The sequence below is a fragment of the Nerophis ophidion genome, linkage group LG01, assembly GCF_033978795.1.
Source record: "Nerophis ophidion isolate RoL-2023_Sa linkage group LG01, RoL_Noph_v1.0, whole genome shotgun sequence".
NCBI classification, from domain to species: domain Eukaryota; kingdom Metazoa; phylum Chordata; class Actinopteri; order Syngnathiformes; family Syngnathidae; genus Nerophis; species Nerophis ophidion.
In genome coordinates this window covers 34,837,064-34,864,744 of record NC_084611.1, presented here as the reverse complement: position 1 = coordinate 34,864,744, position 27,681 = coordinate 34,837,064, and the positions used below count along the sequence as shown (strand labels likewise).

Genomic DNA, 27,681 nt, shown 5'->3' with positions numbered 1-27,681 from the left:
GGATTCGTGGATGAGGAATAACTTAATAAAGTGAGCTTTACATGTTTATTTTGTGTGTTGTGTTGTGTGACATTATCGTTTGAGCAACGTTGAATTATTGATATATTATTGCTTTGCACTATTTCGACTGTTACTATATTGTGATTGCACTAACGTTAGATTTACCGTAACAGTATCAGACTGTTTTTTACGTGTTTATTGAATCCGGGAAAATAATAAAACAGCTGTATATTAATTTTGGGAGTGAACGGAGTTGTCAGAACGCTGGTTTGTAATCTATTAATAAAGTTTGACTGACCTATCTGACTGTTTTGTTGACATTCCCTTTAGCGCAGCTCCATCTAAAGGATGTATAACGTAACCCCAGCCTCTACTGTAGTATCTATAATGTGCGCCTTATAATGCGGTGCACCTCATATATGAACAAAATATTAAAATAGGCCATTCAATGAAGGTGCGCCTTATAATCCGGTGCGCTTTATAGTGCGGAAAATATGGTAATATATATTCTGCTAATATTACAAGAAAAAAAGTTGTATTGTCTCATAATAATGTTATAATATTACAAGAAAAAAAATTATAGTTTCACATAATAATGTTATAATATTACACACCTGTTTCTCGTTATCACCTACCTTATGTAAGCTCGCCCCTTTTCGTCATTCATTGTCGGACTCTAGTTTGCTTTCACGCAACTGCTGATGACTTGTTTTTTCATGCTCTTTCTCGCTAGCTTCCACGCTAAGCTTTATTTTATTCCTAGCTTTCATGCTAGTTTTTTTTTTTCCCCCTTTTTGTGCCTTCGTGCCAAGTATAGTGTTTCTGTTCATATTCCCAGCCTCTATGCTAGCGCCATTTGTTTACCTTTCTGTTAGCAGTAGTGTTTTTGTTCCTAAGCCTTTTATTCGTTAAATAAATACTTTATATCTTACCTCAAGCTGTGTTTTTGCCCGACGCATTTTCGGAGGAACAAATCCGGCATCTTTATGCCACACAAGCCTCACAGTAGAGTCCAACCAAAGAATGGTTCGTTTGCGTCGAGCTTGAATGAGGACGCCTTCGATGAAGGAACATGGATGGTGCTTCGAGCGATGGAGGCTGAAACACGCCGCTGCGAGCCAGGTGATGATATGATGTGGGGCCCGGATGGTTACCTGGTCCCTATCAATTCTACCTGGTCCGGTGACTTCCCCTCCCAAAACGCTCGCACTCGTCAGCATAGGCGGAAGTCACATAAAAAGGCTTTGTCTCGCGACAGTGACGCTCATACTCCACATCCTCTTCCTCCTAAACACAGCCAACAACAGGCAGTACAATATTCCCCTCCACAGTTGTTTGGTCATCCCATTTCCCACTTTGCTAAGTGTTTCACAGACTGGGCTAATTCTCAGCTACAGACCGGCGTGGATGACGTAATTTCGTCGACGCCCCCCGGTGAGGTAATCCCGCCCACTGTTGATGACATCACCAACGATGAGTTTTTTTTTTGAAGACCCTCTTTCTCAGCAACTTTCTAATGACTTCAACGTTAATAATAAAATAAAATATTATCAGGACAGTTTTTCTAAGTGTAGGTGTGGTCAACCACATTCTCCTACATTTTTTACTCCGCCCCTTAGGTCTCAAGCCCCGCCTGAGTCTATGGTTTTTTTCTCCTTTTTCAAAAGGACATGTTGGACAATCTAGAGGGGAAGAGTCTACCCACCTCCTGACCTCCCTCCGCCCACCCTTAGAGACAATCACACACCACAGGGAGCGCTTCTGGGATCCGCATCTTTAGGGGGGGGGCTCGTGCTTGAGCCAAGCCGCAACCTCCAAGTAGGCCTCCTTTACCGGTTTTTCGACCTACCAAGCCGCATCCTCCTAGTAGGCCACTTTTACCTTTCTTTCGGCCTGTCAAACCACAACCTCCTCGTAGACCTCCTCCACCGGTTTTTCGACCCATTAAACCACAACCTCCAGCGCGTCCTCCTCCACCGGTGTTCCGCCCTGTCAAACAGTGACCCGCTAGGCCGCTCCACCTGCACCACGGCTAGCACCTGTAGCTAGTCCTAGCTCAAGCCTGGTTTTCACACCAGCATCGGACTCAAGCCTGGTTTTCGCACCAGCACCTGCTTCAAGCTTGGTTCTCGCACCAGCATATGACTCAAGCCTGGTTTTCACACCAGCACCTGACTCAAGCCTGGTTTTCACACCAGCACCTGATTCAAGCCTGGTTCTCACACCAGCATCGGATTCTCGCCTGGTTCTCACACCAGCACCTGACCCTCGCCTGGTTCTCACACCAGCACCTGACCCTCACTTGGTTCTCTCACCAGCACTTGACCCTTGCCTGGTTCTCACACCAGCATTTGACCCTTGCCTGATTCTCACACCAGCACTTGACCCTTGCCTGGTTCTCACACCAGCACCTGCTCCGGGGCTGTAGCCCACACCAGCGCCTGCTCCGGGACTGGAGCCCACACCAGCACCTGCTTCGAAAACTACGCCTCTCTCCACGTCGACGACAACTACGCCCGTCTCCACGACGACAACTACGCCTGTCTCCACGACCACGCCGCCTTCTTCGGCTGCGGCACCCGCACCTGCTTCCACGGCGACGCTTCCGCCTTCTACTTCCACGGCAATGACGACGACGCAGCCTGCTTCCTCGACAACGACTGCTCCACCTCCAGCTTCCACGGCGACAACGACTCCGCCTCTTGCTTCCACGGCAACGACGATGCCGCCTCCTGCTTCTTCAACGATGACGACTCCACATCCTGCTTCCACGGCAACGACGATGCTGCCTCCTGCTTCTTCAACGATGACGATTCCACATCCTGGTTCCACGACGACGTGTCGGCGTCCTCGAGCTGGCCTGCTGTGCAAGCAGCAATCTGGGGCCTGCAGGCGGTCCTCTCAGAAAACTCTACGGCTGCTCAACTTTTGACGCCACGCACACCCACCTTCTCCGCGGCCACCGATGTGGCCTTTTCGAGGTCGCCCACCAAGAGTTTCGCGGCAGTGGCGTTCCATCCGCCGCCGCCACCTGACTTGTCCTCGGTGGATTCGGAGACACGCAACCTGGTTTTAGTTTCACATACGAATGTAAATGTTATGATCCGCTGGACGGATCATATGTGTTGTGGACTTTTGACTTTGTTTGTGCACTTCCTGGTTTATTCTGTCACCATGGTTACTTATAAGTTTCACCTGTTCCTTGCTTTTGACGCACACCTGTTGTAAATCACTGTCCCTTATTTAAGCCTGCCTTTTCCGTTGTTTCTACCTCGCATCCTAGCTTTTGTTACCCACGACAAGTGACGACGCTGCTCCCTGTTTCTGGTAAATCTGTGTTGTACTTATTAGCTTCCACGCTACTCCCGTGTTTATTTCCTTAGCTTCCATGCTAGCACTTTTTGTTTTGCCTTTTCTGCCTAGATTCAGTGTTTCTGTTCTTAGCCTGTTTTTTCCCTAGCTTCCATGCTAGCGCTTTTTGTTATTTTCTAGCTCACATGCTAGTTCGGTTTGTTTTGACTAAGTCTGTGTTATTTGTTAAATAAATCAATCATTTCTTACCTTTACGCTGTGTTCGAGCCCGAACTGCATCTTGGAAGACGCACCATCGCCACCATGCCCAGCAAACGTCACAATTACAAAAAAAAAAGTTGTAATTGTACATAGTAATATTACAAGAAAAAAGTTGTACTTTTACATTATAATGTTTTAATATTACAAGAAAAAAAAGTTGTAGTTTGACCTAATAATGTTGTAACAATAAAAAATTGGAGTTCTCCAACAAAGTAATATTACAAGAAATACATTGTAGTTTTACAAAACAATGTGATATTACAAGAAAAACATTGTAGTTTTACATAATAATGTTGTAATATTACAAAAGTAAGTTGTAATTTTACATGACAATGGTGTGATAGAACAAGCAAAAGTTGTAACATTACAAGATTGTTTTGCTTTTTTAAACTATTCCAATGAAATAGTGACACATTTGTTTGTAATAATTCTGCAAGATGGGAGAGTTTAATGACACCTGATGGGCAAAGGCAAAATAAAAAAAATGTAGTATCTCTGCAAAATTAATTTGTAATTTTATTAGGAAAAAAATATATATTTATTTGAAGATCAAATGTATTTTTAGTCATTATTAGTATATTTTTAATTATTTATCCCCACTAGTACATACTTTTGGGGATTAAAGCATGATTTTATGACAAAATGTGGTTTTATTACAACAAAAAAGTTTAAACTTTACTGGACTTATTTGTAATATCACCCAAAACACAACATTATGAGAACTAAGTCATACTATAACAGGAAAAAAAAATAGACTAAAAGTGGTATTTTTACGAGAAAATTATTATTAAAAAACGGTAATGCTACCTTTACATAAGGTGTATTCTGCCTGAAGCATGAATATGACATATTTTAACATTATTAGCATAATGTTTTTAATAAACCTCTAAAATGTGTCTTTACCAGATCGAGGAGAAGTACAAGAACATCACTGTGAAGGACGAGAGTCCCAGCCTGAAGAAGAAGATCAACGAGCTCACACTGGTGAGACTAGAAGAAGACCATAACATTCTCTTGTCCCATCAGTCATGTTCAGTTGGCCGTCTTTGTGTCATTTGTAGGACAATCAGCGGTTAAAACAGGAGCTGCTCAAATCTCAGACCAAAGTGGCGTGTCTGCAGAGCGACATGGACTCGCTCAAGAACGAGCTGACCGACCAAAGCATGAACTCAGAGAGGTGATGTTTGAATATTCTCTTTTCCCTTCTGCCTTTAAAGTAGCAATAAGAAATTATTAGATTAACTCCAAGGTTGTTTACTTGTAAGCCTTCCACAGAAGTTAACCAAGAAGCTCATGAAGTCATGAACTCAATTAGCACGGATGCTAGCACTAACACAACATCAGATGTGTCCTGGCTGGTCAAGCAGTATTTCAGACCGCTACGTCAAGTTAAATAAGTTAAATAAACGTTACTACGGATGTTCATCAAGAAACATCGTAGACCACTGCAGAATGTTACAAAGACATGGTCAGAAGCCAAAGAAGTCCTAATTAGTAAAGATGCTATCTAATGCTATCACAGTAGGTTTTCCCGGTTGGTCCACCAGTATTGCAGACCACTAGTGTAGGTCATCTTGTGTTGCCATGGTAACAACATGGCGCTGTTGTTTTAAGGCAGTGTTTTTCAACCTTTTTTGAGCCAAGGCACATTTTTCTGCGTTGAAAAAATCCGGAGGCACACCACCAGCAGAAATCATTAAAAAATTAAACTTGACAGTAAAATGTCGTTGTCGCAATTGTTGGACTTTAAACCATAACCAACCATGCATCAATATAGATGTGGGATCGGAGCCGAGGATGCCGTTGTGGCTTGTGCAGCCCTTTAAAACACTCGTGATTTAGGGCTATATAAGTAAACATTGATTGATTGATTGATAGCTCTTGTCTCAAAGTAGGTGTACTGTCACCACCTGTCACATCACGCCGTGACTTCTTTTGAGTTGTTTTGAAGTTTTTCTGTCTGTAGTGTTTTAGTTCTTGTCTTGCGCTCCTATTTTGGTGCCTTTTTCTCTTGTTTTGCTATTTTCCTGTAGCAGTTTCATGTCTTCCTTTGAGCGATATTTCTTGCATCTACTTTGTTTTAGTAGTCAAGAATATTTCAGTTGTTTTTATCCTTCTTTGTGGGGACATTGTTGATTGTCATGTAAATGTTCGGATGTGCATTGTCTTTGCTCCACAGTAAGTCTTTGCTGTCGTCCAGCATTCTCTTTTTGTTTACTTTGTAGCCAGTTCAGTTTTAGTTTTGTTCTGCATACTGTAGCCTTCCCAAGCTTTAATGCCTTTTCTTAGAGGCACTCAGCTTTTGTTTATTTTTGGTTTAAGCATTAGACACCTTTTTTACCTTCACACTGCCTCCCGCTGTTTCCGACAACTACAAAGCAATTAGCTACCTGCTGCCACCTACTGATATGGAAGAGTATTACACGGTTACTCTGCCGAGCTCTAGACAGCACCGACACTCAACAACAACACATTATTTGCAGACTATAATTACTGGTTCGCAAATAAATATGTTTTACCCCAAATAGGTGAAATTACATAATCTCCCACGTCACACTATTGTGCCACTGCACAGTGGTTGAAAAACACTGTTTTAAGGTACTATTGTCGCATAATGTTGCTTTACAACACATTTGTGCCAATGCTTGGTAAGACGGGTGTGCTGACTCAGCAAGAATTTTGCGCAAGGCCAGATTCTGGAATGTAACCCACCACAGTCCACTTGCAGATGAGGACCACTACATCCAGCAGAGGGAGCTGTAGAAAAGAAGCTGAAAATATGAGTCAGGCTGTGCTAATGAACATTATCGCCATCTACAGGGCTGGGGTTGAACAGTGTAACCCAGCACGCCGTGCAACATGTCTTGGCGGCAGTTTCCTCAAACTCCTGAGGGTCGGAGATGGCAATCAGAACCAGCCCCCCCTTGTGACTATGAGCTCCCGCAGGGGTTTCTCTTTGTCACAGTCGAAACAGGATATCCTGGACCTGAAACGAGGACAGGCACATGGTCTGTGTCCTCCTCTCAAGGGTTGCCTAGCAACACCAGCACAGACTTGACAACAGTCAACAGACCGTCACAAATGACATAAACTACACGCCCTGCCTTACAGCTGCTGTGTGGCGCAACCTAAATATGATAAAGGCACACATGACTCCTATCACGGCATCATGTGACTCTTTGGACCCTCCATTAGGTACACAATCCAACGCCACACCAACACAAGTACGACATTAAACATTGTGCCACAGTGTTACGTTGACACCTGTCTGGTGCTGTCAATCTAAACCAAAAGACGTTTATTAGAAGGCGGAATTGTTGATGCAAAGTTTTAATGAAAAAAGTGACCAATGATGATGAGTGGATATCATTCAAGCCAAAGTTAAGCACAGCAACACAATGAAGTCAATGAACATTTCACAGTAAGATGCATTAGCAACTAGCCAGCTCCCTTGTTTGCAGCTACTGCTAGCTATAAAAAATAGTAGAGCTGGGCGATATATCGACATACTCGATATATAGTGGGTTTGTCTGTGCAATATGGAAAATGACTATATTGTGATATTCGAGTATACGTTCTCGCGCAGTTGCTTTTAGCTGCTGGCATTACACTAAAGGCTCTTCTCAATCTTTCTTGTCCCTCTTTCTCACAGACAGCAAGCGCACCTTTTTACATAGGTCACATACGTTTACGCCCTCGCCGAGCAGAAAGTTAGCAGCATGGGTAACGTTAGCTGTGGTGCGAGTGGTAATACGAGAGAAATAAGGCGCAAATCTGGTAACAAATTAAGTAAGAATTAATTCTCAAGAAAAACAACAGAGGGTCCAAATATGTCGAACAGACAACCGTAATTTGTCAAGTGTGGGGCAATAGCGTTTCTACAAAAAGTAGCATTACTGCTAATATGTAGCATCATTTGAAAAGTCACCTGCTAGAGAATGAAGAGTGCATACTCCGCAGTTCAACATCTCCATTCGGTGCCAAACGCCCACACCATCAAAAGGCCGAGGCAAACATTTCCAGATCAACACTGTATAAAAAAAATAGTCAACAACAAAAGGAGATAGCCTCCGCAGTAACCTACCACATAGCGAAGGACATACACTATTTGATTTCCTATCATGCAGCTCATTTGTATTTGACAGTTATTGAAATATCTTGTGTGACATCATGCACAAAAGTGCACTTTAGTTGTTTTAAACTATTGTAGTGGCGTTCTGTACAAAAAGTGCACTTTAATTTTGTGTTGTTTTGATATTTCATCTTAGTGACATCATGCACAAAAGTGCACTCATAGCTTGTTTTAAAATGTCTCTGACAATCTTGCACTTTCTGTTTTGGAAATGACATGAATGTTTGTGCCACTGCTTAATAACTGTTTAATAAATACACTTTTGGTCAATTGACTTAGTTTTGATTTCCCTCTCTGCATGAAAGTTTAAAATGAGCATATATTAATGCAGAATGAACAAGAATGTTTTAATGTAGACACATAGAATCATCATACTGCTGTGATTATATGTGTCAAGTGTTAATTCAAGGCTATGGCAAAATATCGAGATCTATATCATGTATTGCGATATGGCCTAAAAATACAGAGATGTTAAAAAAAAGGCACCCCTATGGCCGGGTCATGAAAGGCAAATTTCCCGAAAATGCCATTTTGCAGCTAACTTGCATTTTTGTTTGTATAAAATTATTTTTCACATTTTGGGTATTTTTCAAGCTGTATAACATTTTTGTACCTGCAGAGACGAGGAGCTCATGGTGCACTTCTCTGATGAGCGCGACATCCTGGAGAGTCAGATTGACATTCTGCAGTAAGTCACGCGCAGCGACACCAAAGGACATTTTAGTCAGCTGTTGCTTCAATTTAACAGATTAGGTATGGTTGTATAAAAAATAATGTGTTTCTGTGCGCGGACAGGACAGCCAACAGGAAGCTCAACGACAGCAACGACAGCCTGAGAGCTGCATTGGAGAGGCTCACTAAGGTAACCTGACTCCCCAATGCCTTAAGAGTCGTGCTGGACAAACTCATCGGCTATTCTTTGTAAAATTACTCTTGGAAGTACTGTGTGAATGTGTGTGTTACAGTCCGGTAACAGCGGGTCATCGGGTAACACAAAGGACAAAGGCAGAAGTAAAAGCATCTGTTACACTTCCCCGTACGCTTTGGACAGGTAAGGTTAAATTTGTTATATATAGCATGTCAAACTGGATTTGATGCAGATTGCAGTTTCAGTGGCACATTCAAATACTTAGGGCCTGATTCAAATAACAAGTGCTAAATAGTATGTACAAACTATAAATATATGTGTATTATTAGTGGCGAGTTATCTACAACAGCAACTGATAGCTGACAACAAGTGCAAAAGTGGTGCAAACCGCCATGTTTAAATGAGGTTTTTGCGTGTATATCAGCTGTCACCGTGGAGACACTCATTTCCCTCCACATTCATGGCATCGTATGGTCCAAACTGTGGCGTTTCGTCATGTTGTTGACATGCAGCACACAAATATGTTATGTACCAGCAGGCGCAAGACCTTGATACAATGTTGATTACACAAACATTTCCTTTAAAACTGACTTTGGAACAATGTTGGGAAATAGTTTTATTTGTAGCTAATGTCCAACCTTGACCAAATTTCAATGGTCAAATCAACAACATAACCTAACATAGGGTTGTCCCGATACCAATACCAAAATGTATATCGATACTTTTCGATACTACTAAAAAATGTCAATTTTGGCTTTATTTTAACAGAAATTCTTACAATACGATTAACATATGTTTCCTATTGCACTCAAATAACAATTTTAGAAAGTTGAAATTTTAATTAAAGGGCATTAAACCCATACGAACATACAGAACAATTTACAATTTTCTATAATCAAGAATTACATAAGAACATGATTTAAAAAAAAAAAGCATTATTAACATAATATTCTATTAATTTCAATTTATGGTTGCCAATCCTGGTCTGTGCTTCAAGAAAAATACAATCATTAGTCAGTACTTAAAACAAAACTATGGATAAATGTACACTGATAAGCCATGTAGCAGGTAAAACACACATTTGTTAAAGATAAAACACAAATTGTAGCAGTTTGTTACCAAATTCAGTCATTTTACTGGCACTAGTTGACGTTAGATGGGCGGTCTTATCTCCACTAATATTTGGCATCAATCTAAGCAGCTGTGTGCGCATCTATGTATCTACCTGTTATGTATCTACATGTTATATATCTACATGTGCACAACAGAGGAGCTGGTTATGAGACTAGTGTTTGTGAGAATGGCAAGGTGTTGGCTGAGTGACATCAGTGTGTCAGTGGACGAATAAAGAGAGGGAGAGGTAGCGCCTGCAGTACGCAGTACAAAAATGAACGCGTCCGGTTGTGTCCTACAAAACTAATAATAAAGCAACCAGAATGTCACAAATCGGCGGCCTCGAATTCTGACCGGAAAACGGAGCTTAGCAGACCCATTGTAAAATGAAAAGGTTAACCCCGACAAAAACATCGACCTCGAAGGGAACGTCTGCCCTTTGCTCCTTGACGACAGTCTGCACCACAGCCAAACAGCAGGAAAAATGTAACAACTACATTATTACTTATCACTCTTTATAACTCCTTGTGCAGATCTGAATGTTTATTATTTAAATGTTTACCTAAGTTTGAAGCAAAGGTGGTAATACTAATTAGACTTAAACTTTAATGATCCACAAAGGAAATTGTTCCACACAGTAGCTCAGTTAAAAATGTTGGAAAAGATGGAAAGGACAATACATGTATAAAATAGACTAAAAGCAATATAAAATATAACATATATATGTAATATTTACATATTACATGTACAGTATAGGATATATTATATTATATGTTTGTATCATATATACCAGTGGTTCTCAACCTTTTTTCAGTGATGTACCCCCTGTGCAGATTTTTTTTAATTCAAGTACCCCCTAATCAGAGCAAAGCATTTTTAGTTGAAAAAAAGAGATAAAGAAGTAAAATACAGCACTATGTCATCAGTTTCTGATTTATTAAATTTTATTGCAGTGCAAAATATTACACTGTTGTCTTTCTTGAACTATTTGGAAAAAATATATACCGGTATACAAATAACTAAAAACTTAATGAAAAATAAACAAGTGATTCAATTATAAATAAAGATTTCTACACATAAAAGTAATCATCAACTTAAAGTGCCCTCTTTGGGGGTTGTAATAGAGAGCCATCTGGATTCATGAACTTAATGCTAAACATTTTTTCACAAAAAAAGCAACATCAATAACATCAATATTTATGGAACATGTCCACAAAAAATCTAGCTGTCAACACTGAATATTGCATTGTTGCATTTCTTTTCACAGTTTATGAACTTACATTCATATTTTGTTGAAGTATTATTCAATAAATATATTTATAAACGATTTTTGAATTGTTGCTATTTTTAGAATATTTAAAAAAAATCTCACGTACCCCTTGGCATACCTTCAAGTACCCAAAGGGGTACGCGTACCCCCATTTGAGATCCACTGATATTTACAATATATAACATTGCCATGTACTATATTACAGTATGTGTAACAGCTGCAGCATAAAATAGAGAGCAAATCCAGCAGAAAATAGACATTATAAACAAAGAGAAGTAGCAAACATAAAAGGTGTCAGGTAACAGACATCATCTATTAATCGCCACATTTGGCGAGGCGTGTTTTATAGCAACACTTGAAGCGCGGTGCTTCCTTCTTTAAAGCGTCACCTTTATCGTTAGTTTATCAACCAGTAGAATTGTCGGGTTTTTTTGCCATTCTTCCTCTCCAATATGTTATTGCTTGCATGCACTATGTGTGTGCGTTTTGACACACTCAACATCATGCGCCTCGGCTCTGTAGTCATCACCGCAGATGAAAGGACGGTACCGGTATTTTTCAGAGGCAATATAGTACCGATTTCAATCAATTAGTATTGCGGTACTTTATTAGTACCGGTATATCGTACAACCCTAACCTGACATTTGAATAAACGTTGTCAAAAACAATTTTGTTTCAACGTTGTATCGTACAACCCTAACCTGACATTTGAATAAACGTTGTCAAAAACGATGTTGTTTCAACGTTGTATTTGTGTTGTAAAATATATCGGTTGGAAATATAACAATTTAATGGTCTAATCAACGTCAGAGAACAACATTGATTAAACGACATAACGTTGTCCGACGTTATGTTTGAGTTGCTCACCGTCAGGACCTAATTCAACAAGTTTTTAACACTGTTTTATTGTCTTGTGCCTGCTGAGGTACCACCTTACCTCCTAGGCTATATTGAAGCGCAATCTAGACAACAGAACCAACTTTTATGTTTTCTAGGAGGCACTGCAGTGTTGGGAATGATCCAGACACAAAAAAAGTATATTGCAAGAAGTTTTTTTCATATAGGAGCTATAGTATTAATATATATAACAAAGTCCATTAAACAGACACCAAAATTAATCAATTTAATTTGTTTAAGACAGCACACTAAGTCATCCATCAGATAACCAATTATAAAAGAATATTACTGAAAAGGACAGTATGTCTAAAATGTTTATATGTTGACATGCGCACACACAAAATATTCTCTCTCTCCATCATCTGTCTTTGCAGCGCCTCTTTCTCGCAGCCATTTGTGCAAAACTGTGCCAGTTTGCCCCAACATTCCAAAACAGCAGCCACAAGACAATTTTAGTCTTGATAGATCACATCGCGAGTGCTAAATAACTATATTCGCAGCGCCTCCTTCTACTGTTGTGGGCACTCTAATAATCTGCATATATTCAGACACGCCAAATAGATTGCCCTCCTTATTTTGCTCATTGAAGAAATGCAATCCTCTGCACATGAGCTGAGTAGAGTGATTCTCAAACTGTACGTGTATTATCTGTGGTACAAGGGCTCCATCTAGTGGTACGCCAAAGTACTGTGTTTTGTTCTTTTTTCTATATTCAAACACAGTGTTACTGTTCAAACTGTGTGTAATGTTACAGTGTCCAAAAAATATTAAATATACTTGGTAAATAAAACCTCTGCCTTTCTTTTAATGAATACGTAGAGCTACTATGCTACTGTATTTTATTGTTATTCATTATGGTGGTACTTGGAGAGACAATTTTTTTCTGAGATGATACTTGGGTGAAAAAGTTTGAGGACCGCTGGTTTAGTATTTAAGTTTGCACATGTTTTCAAACATGCAACCCTTCAGTAGATCAGGCCGGATTTATTTGAAAGGTGAAAATCTCACATGGTACATGCACAAGAGTTAACCCAGGGAAGTCATTCGCCAGAGACCACGCTCTCAAATGGCTATTTCCCACTACACTTTTTTTAATTGTAATTTTTATTGGCCAGAAATGTTTCTTCTTATGTTGATGCTGCGAGAATGAACTTGAACCTGTACGGTATTTGCTCAGCACACTTGGAATCCAAGCGGACTCTTTCTAGTACCTACCAGTACTGACTGGTACCTGCTATTGGCAATGAACAACCTGAGTAGAGTTACCTTGCAGTGGGAAAACATATTTTCATGTGTATACGTGTGTTGAAATGTATGTCTGCCGGGATACATGGTGGTCATCTACAGCCATGTATTTCTATTTTGTTGTACTTATGATCCTTGGTGGAGGTCTGACTGAGTGCTCTTTTTGTCTTTTTTATTCTTGAAGCACATTTAGGACAAACATTTACTTAAGCACTGGAGATGCTAACTCGTTAAAACCTGAAAAACCGGCTTTAGAAAAGAGCCTCCAACTGCATCGTCTGATTCTCATCATGGTGCCGTTGGGTTCTGCGACCCTTTTTCAGGTTCTGCCAGCGCCCGGACGACTACCCAATGTTGGGCCGCCGGCCCAGCAGCGACTCCTTGGCGTTGGCGCTGTGTGACCCGGGGCTGCGGAGGCGCAACAGCAGCGAGTGCGAGGAGGACAGTCTGCCCGAGGTCTACATGGACAGCGGCTTGTCCACGCTGCGAGGATCGCACGGCGGTTACGACTCTGAGCAGGAAGCCAAAGGCCTGGAAGAGGAAGACGAGGTGGAGGATAGGGGGAAGAAGAAAATGGAGTTCACTGACAGCCTGATTGAAGAAACGTCTGACGCTGAGGTGAGATGACACATTGAAGGTATTTGATTATATTTTACATTTATTGGCTCTATTTTGAATCGTTGAAGATGAGTAATGTGCAGTGCAAACCACATGAAAGAACATTGCTGCCCCCTGGTGCTCGATGATAGAAATAATTGTTAGAGCAGAATCAGCCATCCATCCATCCATGGATGGATGATTCTGCTCTAATCATCCATCCATCCATCCATCATCTTCCGCTTATCCGAGGTCGGGTCGCGGGGGCAGCAGCCTAAGCAGGGAAGCCCAGACTTTCCTATCTCCAGCCACTTCGTCTAGCTCTTCCCGGGGGATCCCAAGGCGTTCCCAGGCCAGCCGGGAGACATAGTCTTCCCAACGTGTCCTGGGTCTTCCCCGTGGCCTCCTACCAGCTGGACGTGCCCTAAACACATCCCTAGGGAGGCGTTCGGGTGGCATCCTGACCAGATGCCCGAACCACCTCATCTGCTCTAATCAGTGTATTGGAAATGTGAAGTGGTAAATGACAACAGTGTAACCCACTAGGCCTCCTCTAATTGTTTAGTGTACATGTTGTTGAAACCATGACATTTGTTTTTGTTTTAATGAAACAAAATAATAAAAACTGCCTTGAAATAAATATAAACATCATGAAATATATGCGGTATGTTGGTAATGAAATAAATAGATATGTTCAGTATAATTATCTAAGTATTTTAGGATATTTCAGCTTATGTTTCACGGTTGAATTAATGTGAAGTGAATTATATTTATATAGCGCTTTCCTCTAGTGACTCAAAGCGCTTTACATAGTGAAACCCAATATCTAAGTTACATTTAAACTAGTGTGCTTGGCACTGGGAGGAGAATCATCTGAATCAGAATCAGAGATAATTTATTAATCCCCGAGGGGAAATTGCCAGTGTCCAGGTGGGTAGGACGGCGGAAGCGGGGATCGAACCTGGATCCTTCAAGTTGCTGGCACGGCCACTCTACCAACCGAGCTATACCGCCCCATAATGAATGTAATATATTTTTATCACATAATAAATGTATTATATGTGTAATTTATTTCACCCTTTAATGAATGTTTTAATTAAATATTTAATTTGCCCTATATTCAACACTCCATAATTAAATTAATAAAAATGTCTTAAAAAAGTAAAAATGCCATTCAAATATATAAAACTGAAATATAAGTTGTCTAAAGTAAAAAAAAAATTGATATCTAAAAAACATGTTCGGTATACTATTTACAGATGAATTCTTTTTTAGTTCAGTTCAGTTTATTTCGAGCATGCATTTAATGCAATTACAATGTAATGCGTCGCATCTTTCCAGTTGACTTAATGGGTAATCTAATCAAATATTTAATATTCAATTAGTTAATTGATATTGTATCGTCCACTATTAAATTGGAATGATATTTCCCCTTTTTTGGTACTTTTAATCTTCTTTAACTAAATACAAATCTAATTATTTAAAAGGTATTAAACATTTTTAAAAGTCTGATTATATGTCATTATTTAATCCATTAATGGGTAATGTAATACATGATTTCACATTTTATTTTGCTGTTTTGACTGCCACTTAAACCTAGTTTACAGGTGTGTACCTTATGTTATGGCCAGAAAATGTATTAAATAGTCATATTTAAGTCAAAGTACGGTAAGCAGCTACAACCATATTGTACATAGTACACTGTATGTTTACATGTTTATGACCGGACATGAACTTTTTACAGTCATTTTAGGTGTGATTATACATGTGATTATAATGATTATGTCTTGTTGTTTGCGTGTGATTATTACAATAATGTATTGTTGTTTACATGTGATTATTATGATAATGTATTGTTGTTTACATGTGATAATTATGATAATGTCTTGTTGTTTTACATGCGATTATTATGATGACGTCTTGTCGTTTTTGCATGTGATTATTATGATAATGTCTTGAGGTTTACGTGGGATTTTTGTCATTATTAATGGCCCGGATCATGTTTTTGTTATATTCTGTTTGTTTTGGCCACCCTTAGTTCCTGTTTTTGTGCACCCTTGTTTGTTTTAAGTTACCATGGGTGCTTATTGTTTCCCCCTGTCTCTGATTGGTGCTCGGGACGCTCACCTGTTTTCCGAGCACTAATCAGAGGGACTATTTAAGCCTGCATTTGCTGGTCAGTCGGCCTGGCTTCATTGTTTGCTTTTTCTACAGTCACGTGACTATTCCTTGTCTTCTTGCCTATGCTAAGTGTTAGCCTTTGCTTCGAGTGCGATCGGCACATTTTTCCTCTGGTTTGTTTTCAGTTTTTGGTACTTGTTTGACTTTTTGAGAGTAAGTTATGTTACTACCTGCACGTCCTGTCCGGAGTGGTCCATTTGCATCCCGTGGGAACGAACCTCGCAGCAAGCTGCGACCCCCCGCACGTAACAGTTATTACAATAATATGTTGTTGTTTGCTTGTGCCTATTATAATATTTTGTTGCGTGCATTTGATTATTACAATAATATATTGTTGTTTGCATGTGATTATTACAATATTGTGTCGTTTGTACATAATTATTACAATAATTTGTTATTTGCTTGTGACTATTATGATAATGTCTTGTTTGCATGCAATTATTACAATAATGTATTGTTGTTTACTTGTTACTATTATGATAATGTATTTTTGTTTGCATGTAATTATTAAAATAATGTCTTGTTGTTTGTGTGTGATTATTACGATAATGTCTTGTTTGCAAGTGATTATTACAATAATGTCTTGTTTGCATATGATTATTATAATATCTTGTTTGAATGTGATTATTACAATAATGTCTTGTTTGCTTGTGACTATTATGACAATATCTTATTGGTTTACATGTGAGTATTACAATGTATATTTAATGTGTTAACTATTCGTGTTTTGTTGTCGTGCTTTTCATATCCCAGCCAGCAGAGACGCAAGATGTCGAGTCAGCATTTGGCTCAGACGGCAGTTCAGTTTTGGACTGGAAGCCATCTGAACCCATTCCTGTATTCGCATCTGTGGGCCCGCCCACACCTGTGGCCACGCCCACCCCAAAAGCCATCAGTACCATCAGCGTGAAGGTGAGATGAGACAGGAGATGGAGGTACAATAGGTGTTTGTGTGCGGTTATTACAGTAATGTATTGTTATTTGGGTGTCTATTTTAAATATATTAAATATTCATGTTTCAATGTCGTGTTTTTCACAACCCAGCCACCAGAGACGCAGGACGTCGAGTCGGCATTTGGCTCAGACAGCAGTTCAGTTTTGGACTGTAAGCCATCTGAACCCATTCCCGTATCAGCTTCTGTGGCTCCACCCACTCGAAAAGCCATTAGTGCCATCAGCGTGAAGGTGAGATGAGACAGGCGATGGAGGTCTTAATACAAGCCATGTTATGTAATTACTCTGTTTCCAGGGTCTCAAAAGTATTTGGTGGAAACACATAATTTCGAATACTTCCACTGCCCAATTCTGCTTGGAGTGAGCAGAAGCAATGTTAAAGAGCAGTATGTAAGTTCCAAAGTTGTGTTGTTGTCTCCAGAAGGAGGGCCGGTCCGATCTTGGCTACATGACGTCAGAAAAGGCCTACAGGATTGTCCTGGCGGGGGACGCCGCTGTGGGAAAGTCCAGCTTCCTGCTTCGTCTTTGCATGAATGAATTCAAGATGAACGCCAACGCAACCCTCGGTGAGTTTAAAGACGCCATTTATAATAAACTGACTTCAATGTAACAGCCTGCAAAATCATGTAGATCACAGGTGTCGAAAAAAGGCCAGATCTGGCCCGCCACATTGTTTTATTTCTGAATCTGAAAGAATGTATTAATCCCTGAGGGGAAGTAAAAATGTTCAGCACAATCCCATTCAAGTTCAGACAAACATTACAGGGAGACAGAATAAGGCTGCGAATCTTTGGGTGTCCCACGATTCGATTCAATATCGATTCTTGGGGTCATGATTCGATTCAAAATCGATTTTTTTTCAATTCAACACGATTTCCGATTCAAAAACGATTTTTTTCCTGATTTAAAACGATTCTCTATTCATTCAATACATAGGATTTCAGTAGGATCTACCCCAGTCTGCTGACATGCAAGCAGAGTAGTAGATTTTTGTAAAAAGCTTTTATAATTGTAAAAGACAATGTTTTATCAACTGATTGCAATAATGTAAATTAGTTTTGACTATTAAACGAACCAAAAATATGACTTATTTTATCTTTGTGAAAACATTGGACACATTGTGTTGTCAAGCTTATGAGATGCAATGCAAGTGAAAGCCACTGTGACACTATTGTTTTTTTTTTTTATATAAATGTTTAATGATAATGTCAATGAGGGATTTTTAATCACTGCTATGCGGAAATTATAACTAATATTGATACTGTTGTTGATAATATTCATTTTTGTTTCACTAGTTTTGGTTTGTTCTGTGTCGTGTTTGTGTCTCCTCTCAATTGCTCTGTTTATTGCAGTTCTGAATGTTGCTGGGTCAGGTTTGGTTTTAGGATTGGATTGCATTGTTATGGTCTTGCTGTGTATTGTTTTGTTGGATTGATAAAAATAAAAAAAAAAAAAAAAAATGTAATCGATTTTTTAAAAATGGGAATCGATTCTGAATCGCACAACGTGAGAAATGCGATTCAAATTCAAATCGATTTTTCCCACACCCCTAAGACAGAACTGGATCGCTGACGGGTCTGCCTACTTTCGGCGCCCCTTACAAAAAAGTTGAGATACAGGTAAACAATGGGGGGTGGGGGTGAGAAAAAAATCGGTCTAAACCTGGGCCCCCGGAGAGAGAGTCCAGACTGAGGCCAAGGGAAAAACACAACTCATAGCCATAGCACACATCCCTTTTACATGTGTGGAAGAGGGAAACATCAAAGAACACAAAGGACCCATATACACTGTGGTGGCCTCTGCGGTGTTCCACGCCATCGTCTGCTGGGGTGGAAGGAGCATGGCCAGAGACAGAGACAGGCCCGCGAAAGCTCGGAAATAAAAAATTTCAGTGCCCCTCCCGAAAATCATTCTCCCAAATTTCTCCCGATTTCCACCCACACAACAATATTGGGGGGCGTGCCGGCCCAACTGCATAATATCTATGTCTTTTCACACACACAAGTGAATGCAAGGCATACTTGGTCAACAGCCATACAGGTCACACTGAGGGTGGCCGTATAAACAACTTTAACACTGTTACACATATGCGCCACACTGTGAACACACACCAAACAAGAATGACACACACATTTCGGGAGAACATCCGCACCGTAACACAACATAAACACAACAGAACAAATACCCAGAACCCCTTGCAGCACTAACTCTTCCGAGACGCTACTATATATACCCCCCTAACCCCGCCCACCTCAACCTTCTCATGCTCTCTCAGGGAAAGCATGTCCCAAATTCCAAGCTGCTGTGTTGAGGCATGTTAAAAAAATAATGCATGTATTTGAAACTGAATTATTATCTGATCATGCAATACATTAACATGCTGTATATTGTGTAATAGTATCATGGGGCTAGTATCATGTTAATATAATATAGTGTATATTATCATGATGCAAGCGGCCCTCCGAGGGCAGCTATAACTGCCATGTGGCCCTTAATAAAAACGAGTTTGACACCCCTGATGGTAATAATACAAATAGCTTCTCTGTTGTTGTCATGGCTTCTTTTATACATCAATATTATTTTATATCACATTATAATCAATATTAGAATATTTAACTTTTTTATTTTGGTGGACAAGCCAGGACACCTGTCATCTCAGCTCTCATAATGTTACAATGCTCAATAAACCTACAAAGCAAAACCAAATCAAATGTTTACTGTTCTAACACACTAACAGTTCTGTTAGCTTTTAACATGTAGCCTTCATTAGCTTGACAACTTTAGTTCTTACCATGTTTATGTCATTTAAAATGTGCATATTTACCCCGCTCTACCTGTGTCCACCACAAAGTTGTGGTTTAAATGTACTCGTTTATTTGTGTTCAGGTGTTGATTTCCAAATGAAGACGCTTGTAGTGGACGGAGAGCCCACTCTGTTGCAAATTTGGGACACTGCCGGACAGGAGAGGTGTGTGTGTGTGTGTGTGTGTGTGTGTGTGTGTGTGTGTGTGTGTGTGTGCGTGTGTGCGTGTGTGCGTGCGTGCGTGCGTGCGTGCGTGCGTGCGTGCGTGCGTGTGTGGTCGTCCCCAGGTTTGTTTGTGAACAAGTAGTTACTACTTTTTAAAATTTGTGTTCTTTGTCCAGATTTCGCAGTATCGCAAAGTCGTATTTCCGGCGAGCGGACGGTGTGCTGCTGCTCTACGACGTCACGTGCGAGAAGAGTTTCCTGAGTGTGAGGGAGTGGGTGGACATGATTGAGGTAAAGCTCTAAAGTCAACGTGGACAGGGACGAGTAGACATGTTTCACTTTCGGTCCTAATGTTTTGTTTGTCTCTTTACACAAGCAGCAGATATGTAAGTGTCGGACATGATGGTGTGTGTTGTATTGTGTTTTTCTGCTGTTGCTGTTTGTGTTTTGATGTTATATTTCATGTGCGCAACAGGACATCTCTCAGGAGGACGTCCCCATCATGCTGATTGGTAATAAGTGTGACCTCAGACAAGAAGCAGCCAACTGTGTCCCCACCAGCTATGGAGAGAAACTAGCTATGGTGATTATTAGTATTGTTATTATTGTCGTTACTGTACTTTTCGTCACTACACTTTAATTTAGTTAGTCATTCAGTTTCCGTTTATTTCGAACATGCCTACAATACAATTACAATTAATTGGTAGGTAGGTAGATAGGTAGGACTTTATTGTCATTGCACAAGTACAATGAAACTTTGTTTTCAGCACAAACCCGTTCAAGATTGGACAAACAAACAGTGTACATGGTTACAGAACAGGAACGCTGATGGGTCACCACGAGGCGCCCCATAAAAGATGGGGAAAAAGGTATAACGCTGGGAAAGAATGAGAAAAAAAATACAACCTAAACTGGGCTCCTAAGGGGGCCAAGTCTGGAGTGGGGAAAAAAACTCCATAGCAAAGCACATATACATATTACTACATACATCTGGAGATATCTAGTAACAGAGGGAAGGGAGTGCGGGGTCATGGTGGTAGGCCGCAGCTCTTGGGCGCTGACCATCATTTCACCACCCCTATGGGATTTGTGTAGAGGGCGTTGGATTGGGGGGGGGGTAGGTATTGTATGTGTGTGGCGTATATTTTTGTGAATGCATGTTTGTGTGTAAGCCTGCACTGTGTCTTTGTTCCGCGGCCTTGATGTAGTGCGTCACATATTTACAGTTGTTTCATTACAGCATGTTTGAAAGGAGTAGGAAGAAGTAGATCTCATTTAGTTATACCCCTTTTTGTATCATAGCAGTTTTATCTCATTACTCTGTTCTCTGTAAAACAAAAGTGAATAAATAAATTAGTAAATAAATTAATATACAGTAAATAAACAAATATTAAATACATAAATAAATATTACACATATAAACAAATACACAACAATTAAAGTTATCATAATTAAATAGTTAAGTAATTTATGGTTCACCTCAGAGATTAATGAGATTTATTTTGTAAAGGTTCTTCAGAATTGTTATTTTTTTTTATATTTTTTTAACAATATTTAGATTTAAAAAAAATGTGATTCATTGCTCAAGGCAAATAGTTTTGATGGATACAATTATAAAATACAATAACAAAATGTATTAAAATAAAATACAAAATTAAAATAGAAAATATAATTTTTTTAATATTTCATTTCACTTAAATTATACTATATTTTCATTATATTGTATGAATGATATACATTGTAATATTAATAAATATATTTTAATGTGAGAAATAATATTTTGTTTAAAAATGGTTGAATTTTGATTTTTTAAAATGTAATTAATAATGTCTTATTGAACAATAATAAACTATCAAATCTATTTTTATTTATCACATTAAATATAAAAATAATGTTTATGTGTAAAAAAATACATTAAAATCAAGTGTAACCTACTATAGTATATTATTATTATTATTACTTTTAGCTGTCATATTTTTATTGATTTTTGTTCAGTGTTTTCTTTCCTGCTTGAAAGTGTAAACAAAATGATGTGTTTATGCAAACAGACATACAACACTCTCTTCTGTGAAACCAGCGCCAAAGATGGCTCCAACATAGTGGAAGCTGTGCTGCATTTAGCCAGGTAAAAAAAGAATAGATATGAAAATAGATTCCAAAGTGATGTTATTATTGAAAGTGTCTTTCTTTAAACTGACCTTCTCTCCTGTGCCAGGGAGGTGACCAAACATGCCACGTTTGATGAAAAGTGTCACTATCGGTCACTGCCTAACTTGGACGCTCCCAGGAAAAAACCCAACTTCTCCTGCTGCACTTGATCGACTTGTCAGGCCTGGACTTTTTTATTGGGCCCGATGAGGACAAACGGGAGATGAAATGAGACATAATGTTAACGGGACTTCAGCGAAATGAACAAGGCTTTTGCCCAGGAAGCGGAATTGCAGCAGAATTTTTGCTTCTCCTTTTGGTCATTCCATGATTTTTTTTTTGGAATGTTTGCCATCATCTAGTGTCGCTTATTTCACGCAATGTTTGCATTCATGAAGAGATGTCGTCACAGAAGGAAAGAGGTGTGAAAGCAAGTGAAAATATTTTAAATTATAGCCGCGGCAGCAGAAACGATGTTGCAATAATCAGCCAGCGTTAACAGAACACATGATTTTTACACAACCCATTATAAAGTGCATGCAGAGGTCCATATAAGTCACTTTTATCTTACCTGAAATAATGGGGTGCATGAGAAAGGGGGAAAAAATAGCTGTTTTTGACCAAGCTGTCATTAGTTTTAAAGTATTAGTATATTTATATATATATATATATATATATATATATATATATATATATATATATATATATATACATAGTATAAAGTATATATCTGTTGCAGAGCACTGCAGCAACAGAATGAATATTGCAATAATCAGGCAGCGTTAACAGAACATTAGATTTTTACACCAACTGCAACCCATTTTAAAGTGCATGCAAAGGTCCATATAAGTCACTTTTTTTTTAACCTGAAATAATGGTCTGGAGTGCATGAGAAAGGGGGGAAATAGCTCTTTTTGACCAAGCTGTCATTAATTATAAAGTATTACATATATATAATATAATGTAAAGATGTTCAATAATATCGTACTGCCGATATTATCGGCCGATAAACGCTTTAAAATGTAATATAGGAAATTATCGTATCAGTTTCAAAAAGTTAAATTTATGACTTTTTAAAATGCCGCTGTACGGAGTGGTACACTGACGTAGAGAGAAGTACAGAGCAGTTGCGTCTCCCAGTCATACTTGCCAACTCTCCCGATTTTCCCGGGAGACTCCCGAATTTCAGTGCCCCTACTGAAATTCTCCCTTGGCAACCATTGTAACAAATTTCTCCCAATTTCCCCCCGGACAACAATATTTGGGGCGTGCCGGCCCAACCACATAATATCTACGGCTTTTTATACACTCAAGTGAATGCAAACATACTTGGTCAACAGCCATACAGGTCACACTGCGGGTGGCCGTATAAACATCTTTAACACTGTTACAAATATGCGCCACACTGTGAACCCACGCCAAACAAGAATGACAAACACATTTCGGGAGAACATCCGCACCGTAACACAACATAAACACAAAAGAACAAATACCCAGAACCCCTTGCAGCACTAACTCTTCCGGCACACTACAATATACACCCCCCCCTACCCCGCCCACCTCAACCTCCTCATGCTCTCTCAGGGAAAGAATGTCCCAAATTCCAAGCTGCTGTTTTGAGGCATGTTAAAAAAAATAATGCACTTTGTGACTTCAATAATAAATATGGCAGTGCCATGTTGGCATTTTTTTTCCATAATTTGAGTTGATTTATTTTGGAAAACCTTGTTACATTGTTTAATGCATCCAGCGGGGCATCACAACAAAATTAGGCATAAAAATGTGTTATTCTACGACTGTATATATCGGTATCAGTTGATATCGGAATCAGTAATTAAGAGTTGGACAATATCGGAATATCGGCTAAAAAGCCATTATCGGACATCTCTAGTATAAAGTTTATATTTGTTGCACAACACTGCAGCAACAGAACCAATGTTGTAATAATCAGCCAGCGTTAACAGAACATACGATTTTTACACCCTCTGCAACCCATTTTAAAGGGTATGCAGAGGTCCATATAAGTCACTTTTTTTAACCTGAAATAATGATCTGGAGTGCATGAGAAAGGTGATAAAAATGACTGTTTTTGACCAAGTTGTCATTATTTATAAAGTATATTCAGTGGCCTTGTGGTTAGAGTGTTCGCCCTGAGATCGGTAGGTAGTGAGTTCAAACCCCCAGCCAAGTCATACCAAAGACTATAAAAATGGGACCCATTACCTCCCTGCAGGGGTTAGTGGAATTGGGGGTTAAATCACCAAATTGATTCCCGAGTGTGCTGCTCACTGCTCCCCTCACAAGGTGATGGGTCAAATGCAGAGGGTAATATCACCACACCTAGCGTGTGTGAGACTAGCAGTGGTACTTTAACTTTAATAATGCACCGCTACAACAGAATGCTGCAGAAAACTGCCTCGTCAGCATCATTGTGGCGATTCGTTTACTGTAAACACACCGTTTTTACACCAGCAACTCAGCAGAAATAAATTGTATTTATTTTTTATTTTTAACAATAATTTAGATACTTTTGCAGACCTCACACCTGGCGACTATATGAACGACGATGAAATGGAGGCATGCATTTACATCATGGACAGTAAAGATGACTTGTACCATGAAGAATCATTTACTCTTAAAACATCTTTTTAAGAACAAACGTTAAGATCTGTGTCAAGACTCTTCTTGCACGTACGTACTGTAAGTCCGTTTTCAGCATTTTTTACACTTGAAGTACTCATTTGAACCTGTTCCTGTGTCTGCCCTACAGTGTTACGCTTCCAGCACATTCCGAGTTCATCTGTGTGAACACTTGCAATGTTAATAGTGATGGTCCGAGCAAGTGACAAGATGGAGAAGACAGTTGTATCCCAGCAAGCACAAGACGTGAAAACAACGTTGAGAACTTGTTGAGTTAAGTCCTGACGGTGAGCAACTCAAACTTAAAAATACAAATATTCTACAACACAAATACGACGTTGAAACAACATGCTTTTTGACGACGTTCATTCAATGTCAGGTTGTGACGATGATTTGAGTGTTGAAATTTGGTAATTTCCCGACAAACAACGTGGATCCAACGATAGACATCAACGTTGTCTCAGTTTACAATTACCACTATTTTGCAACGTTGTTTCAAGGTCAGTTTTAAAGGACGTGTGCGTGTAATCAACGTTGTATCAATTTCTTGTGCCTGCTGGGGTTATTTCATGAAAGCGCTATGTTCTCAGTTTCTTATCTGTTTTATTGTGTTGAAATGTGTTAAGTAAACCACCAAAAATACGACTGAGTTATTCTTTATTTGTGTTCCTCGACTATTATATAAAATGTGATGCGGTGGCGACTTTTCCAGGGTGTACCCCACCTTCCGCCCGAATGCAGCTGAGATAAACTCCAGCACCCCCCGTGACCGCAAAAGGGACAAGCGGTAGAAAAATGGATGGATGGATTGATTGATGGACTATTATACAAGATTTACCACACACTGGACTAAACACCACAAAATGGAAGCGACTCCTTTTGTAAGTCCAAAGTCTAAAATGGATATCCAAAGTGTGACCCGCATCTCATTTTTTATTGGCGGAGCGGAACATTCTAAAATTTTTTTTTTTTTTAAAGGTAATTGACGAAAAAAAGTTGAAATGTTGACTCAAAGCAAACTGTTTTTCCCTTTTTAAAAAAATTCCCCAACATCCACAGTTTACAAAAACAATTTGAAATGTGGACTCGTCAGACCACAGAAAACTTATACACTTTGCATCAGTCCATCTTAGATGAGCTCGGGCCCAGCAAAGCCGCTGGCATTTCTGGGTGTTGTTGATAAATGTGAAGTGAAGTGAAGTGAAGTGAATTATATTTATATAGCGCTTTTCTCTAGTGACTCAAAGCGCTTTACATAGTGAAACCCAATATCTAAGTTACATTTAAACCAGTGTGGGTGGCACTGGGAGCAGGTGGGTAAAGTGTCTTGCCCAAGGACACAACGGCAGTGACTAGGATGGCGGAAGCGGGAATCGAACCTGCAACCCTCAAGTTGCTGGCACGGCCACTCTACCAACCGAGCTATACCGCTTTCATTTTGCACAGTAGAGTTTTAACTTCCACTTACAGATGAAGCGACAAACAGTAGTTACTGGCAGTGATTTTCTGAAGTGTTCCTGAGCCTATGTGGCGATATCCTTTACTCACTGAAGTCGCTTTTTGATGCAGTACCTACCGCCTGAGGGATTGAAGGTCACGGGGCAGTCAATATTGGTTTTGGGCCATGCCGCTTACATGATGTGATTTCTCCAGATTCTCTGGATCTTTTGATGATATGAAATCCCTTAATTCCTTGCAATAGCTCGTTGAGAAATGTTGTACTTAAACTTTTCGACAATTTGCTCATGGATTTGTTCACAAAGTGGTGACCCTCGGCCCGTCCTTGTTTGTGAATGGGGCCCACAGCTAATTGTTTATTGGCCTGCGGAACATTCTAAAAATATTATCCAAAAACAAAGGTGTAATGTGACGATTATTGTGAGGCATAACAATTCCTATATTATAATTAGACCAGTTAATCTCAAAACCTTCTTTCACCAAGTCCCGCTTCAGAGAAACACTCGGCTCCAAGTACCACCACAATGACCCACGTAAAAACACAGTAGCGTAGTAGGCCTAAATCAAACTGGGCAAATTAAGGCCCTGGGGCCACATGCGGCTAGTTAAGCTTTTCAATCTGGCCCGCCGGACATTCCCCCGAAATTATTTTATATGTTTAAGATGGAAAGTGTAGCTGCCATTATGATGTGCTGTGATGTTTTATAATGACGTTAAGTCTTCAACTATACTAAGTCTATCAATTCTTGGAATCTGCATGATATACTAAATAAATGACTTAGATTTATATCGCGCTTTTCTAGACACTCAAAGCGCTCACAGAGAAGTGGGAACTCATCATTCATTCACACCTGGTGGTGGTAAGCTACATCAGTAGCCACAGCTGCCCAGGGGTAGACTGACGGAAGCGTGGCTGTCAGTTTGCGCCTACGGCCCCTCCGACCACCACCTATCATTCATTCATCATTCATTTACCAGTGTGAGCGGCACCGGGGGTAAAGGGTGAAGTGTCCTACCCAAGGACACAACGGCAGCGATTTTTTGGATGTCAATAGGTGGGAAGCGAACCTGCAACCCTCAGGTTTCTGGCCGGTCTCTACCCACTTCACCATGCCCCCCCTAGATACTATACTAGTTACTATGGTCATCTAATTAGTTAAAAAAGTTAAAGTTAAAGTACCAATGATTGTTACACGCATACTAGATGTGGCGAAATTATTCTCTGCATTTGACCCATCACCCTTGATCACCCCCTGGGAGGTGAGGGGAGCAGTGGGCAGCAGCGGTGCCGCGCCCGGGAATCATTTATGGTGATTTAACCCCCAATTCCAACACTTAATGCTGAGTGCCAAACAGGGAGGTAATGGGTCCCATTTTTATAGTCTTTGGTATGACTTGGCCGGGATTTGAACTTACGACCTCCCGATCTCAAGGCGGACACTCTTACTCAGGTCATCTAATTAGTTACCATGATCATGTAAGTCACAGCAGCTCAGACAAGGCACCAAGCAGTGTGGGCGGGGAGCGTTTCCACAGAGTGTTTCCACAGCCTGAAATGTGGGTGTCAGGGACAGACGTGGAAGGAGATTTTCACAACAAAGTTGTAAACCCTAGTGATATATTGGATTGTAGGTGGG

At 39.8% G+C, this 27,681-nt stretch overlaps 1 protein-coding gene and 1 long non-coding RNA gene across 2 annotated transcripts in view; both read left to right on the top strand.

Moving 5' to 3' along the window:
* Nucleotides 1-22,588, top strand: part of rasef (RAS and EF-hand domain containing) — a 58,360-nt gene extending 35,772 nt beyond the window's left edge. The window contains exons 6-19 of the mRNA XM_061901310.1: nt 4,480-4,557; nt 4,635-4,750; nt 8,325-8,393; nt 8,501-8,567; nt 8,671-8,756; nt 13,422-13,716; nt 16,630-16,788; nt 16,921-17,061; nt 17,252-17,396; nt 19,717-19,798; nt 19,975-20,089; nt 20,274-20,381; nt 21,847-21,923; nt 22,014-22,588. Of these exons, the coding sequence (XP_061757294.1) occupies nt 4,480-4,557; nt 4,635-4,750; nt 8,325-8,393; nt 8,501-8,567; nt 8,671-8,756; nt 13,422-13,716; nt 16,630-16,788; nt 16,921-17,061; nt 17,252-17,396; nt 19,717-19,798; nt 19,975-20,089; nt 20,274-20,381; nt 21,847-21,923; nt 22,014-22,116 (1,641 nt within the window). The 3' untranslated portion in view covers nt 22,117-22,588. The remainder of the gene's footprint in view (nt 1-4,479; nt 4,558-4,634; nt 4,751-8,324; nt 8,394-8,500; nt 8,568-8,670; nt 8,757-13,421; nt 13,717-16,629; nt 16,789-16,920; nt 17,062-17,251; nt 17,397-19,716; nt 19,799-19,974; nt 20,090-20,273; nt 20,382-21,846; nt 21,924-22,013) is intronic.
* Nucleotides 22,589-22,664: 76 nt separating this feature from the next.
* LOC133553275 (uncharacterized) lies at nt 22,665-25,231 on the top strand. The gene is made up of 2 exons (XR_009806885.1): nt 22,665-24,637; nt 24,717-25,231. It is a non-coding gene; the product is annotated as an uncharacterized LOC133553275 (long non-coding RNA).
* Nucleotides 25,232-27,681: the final 2,450 nt, after the last annotated feature.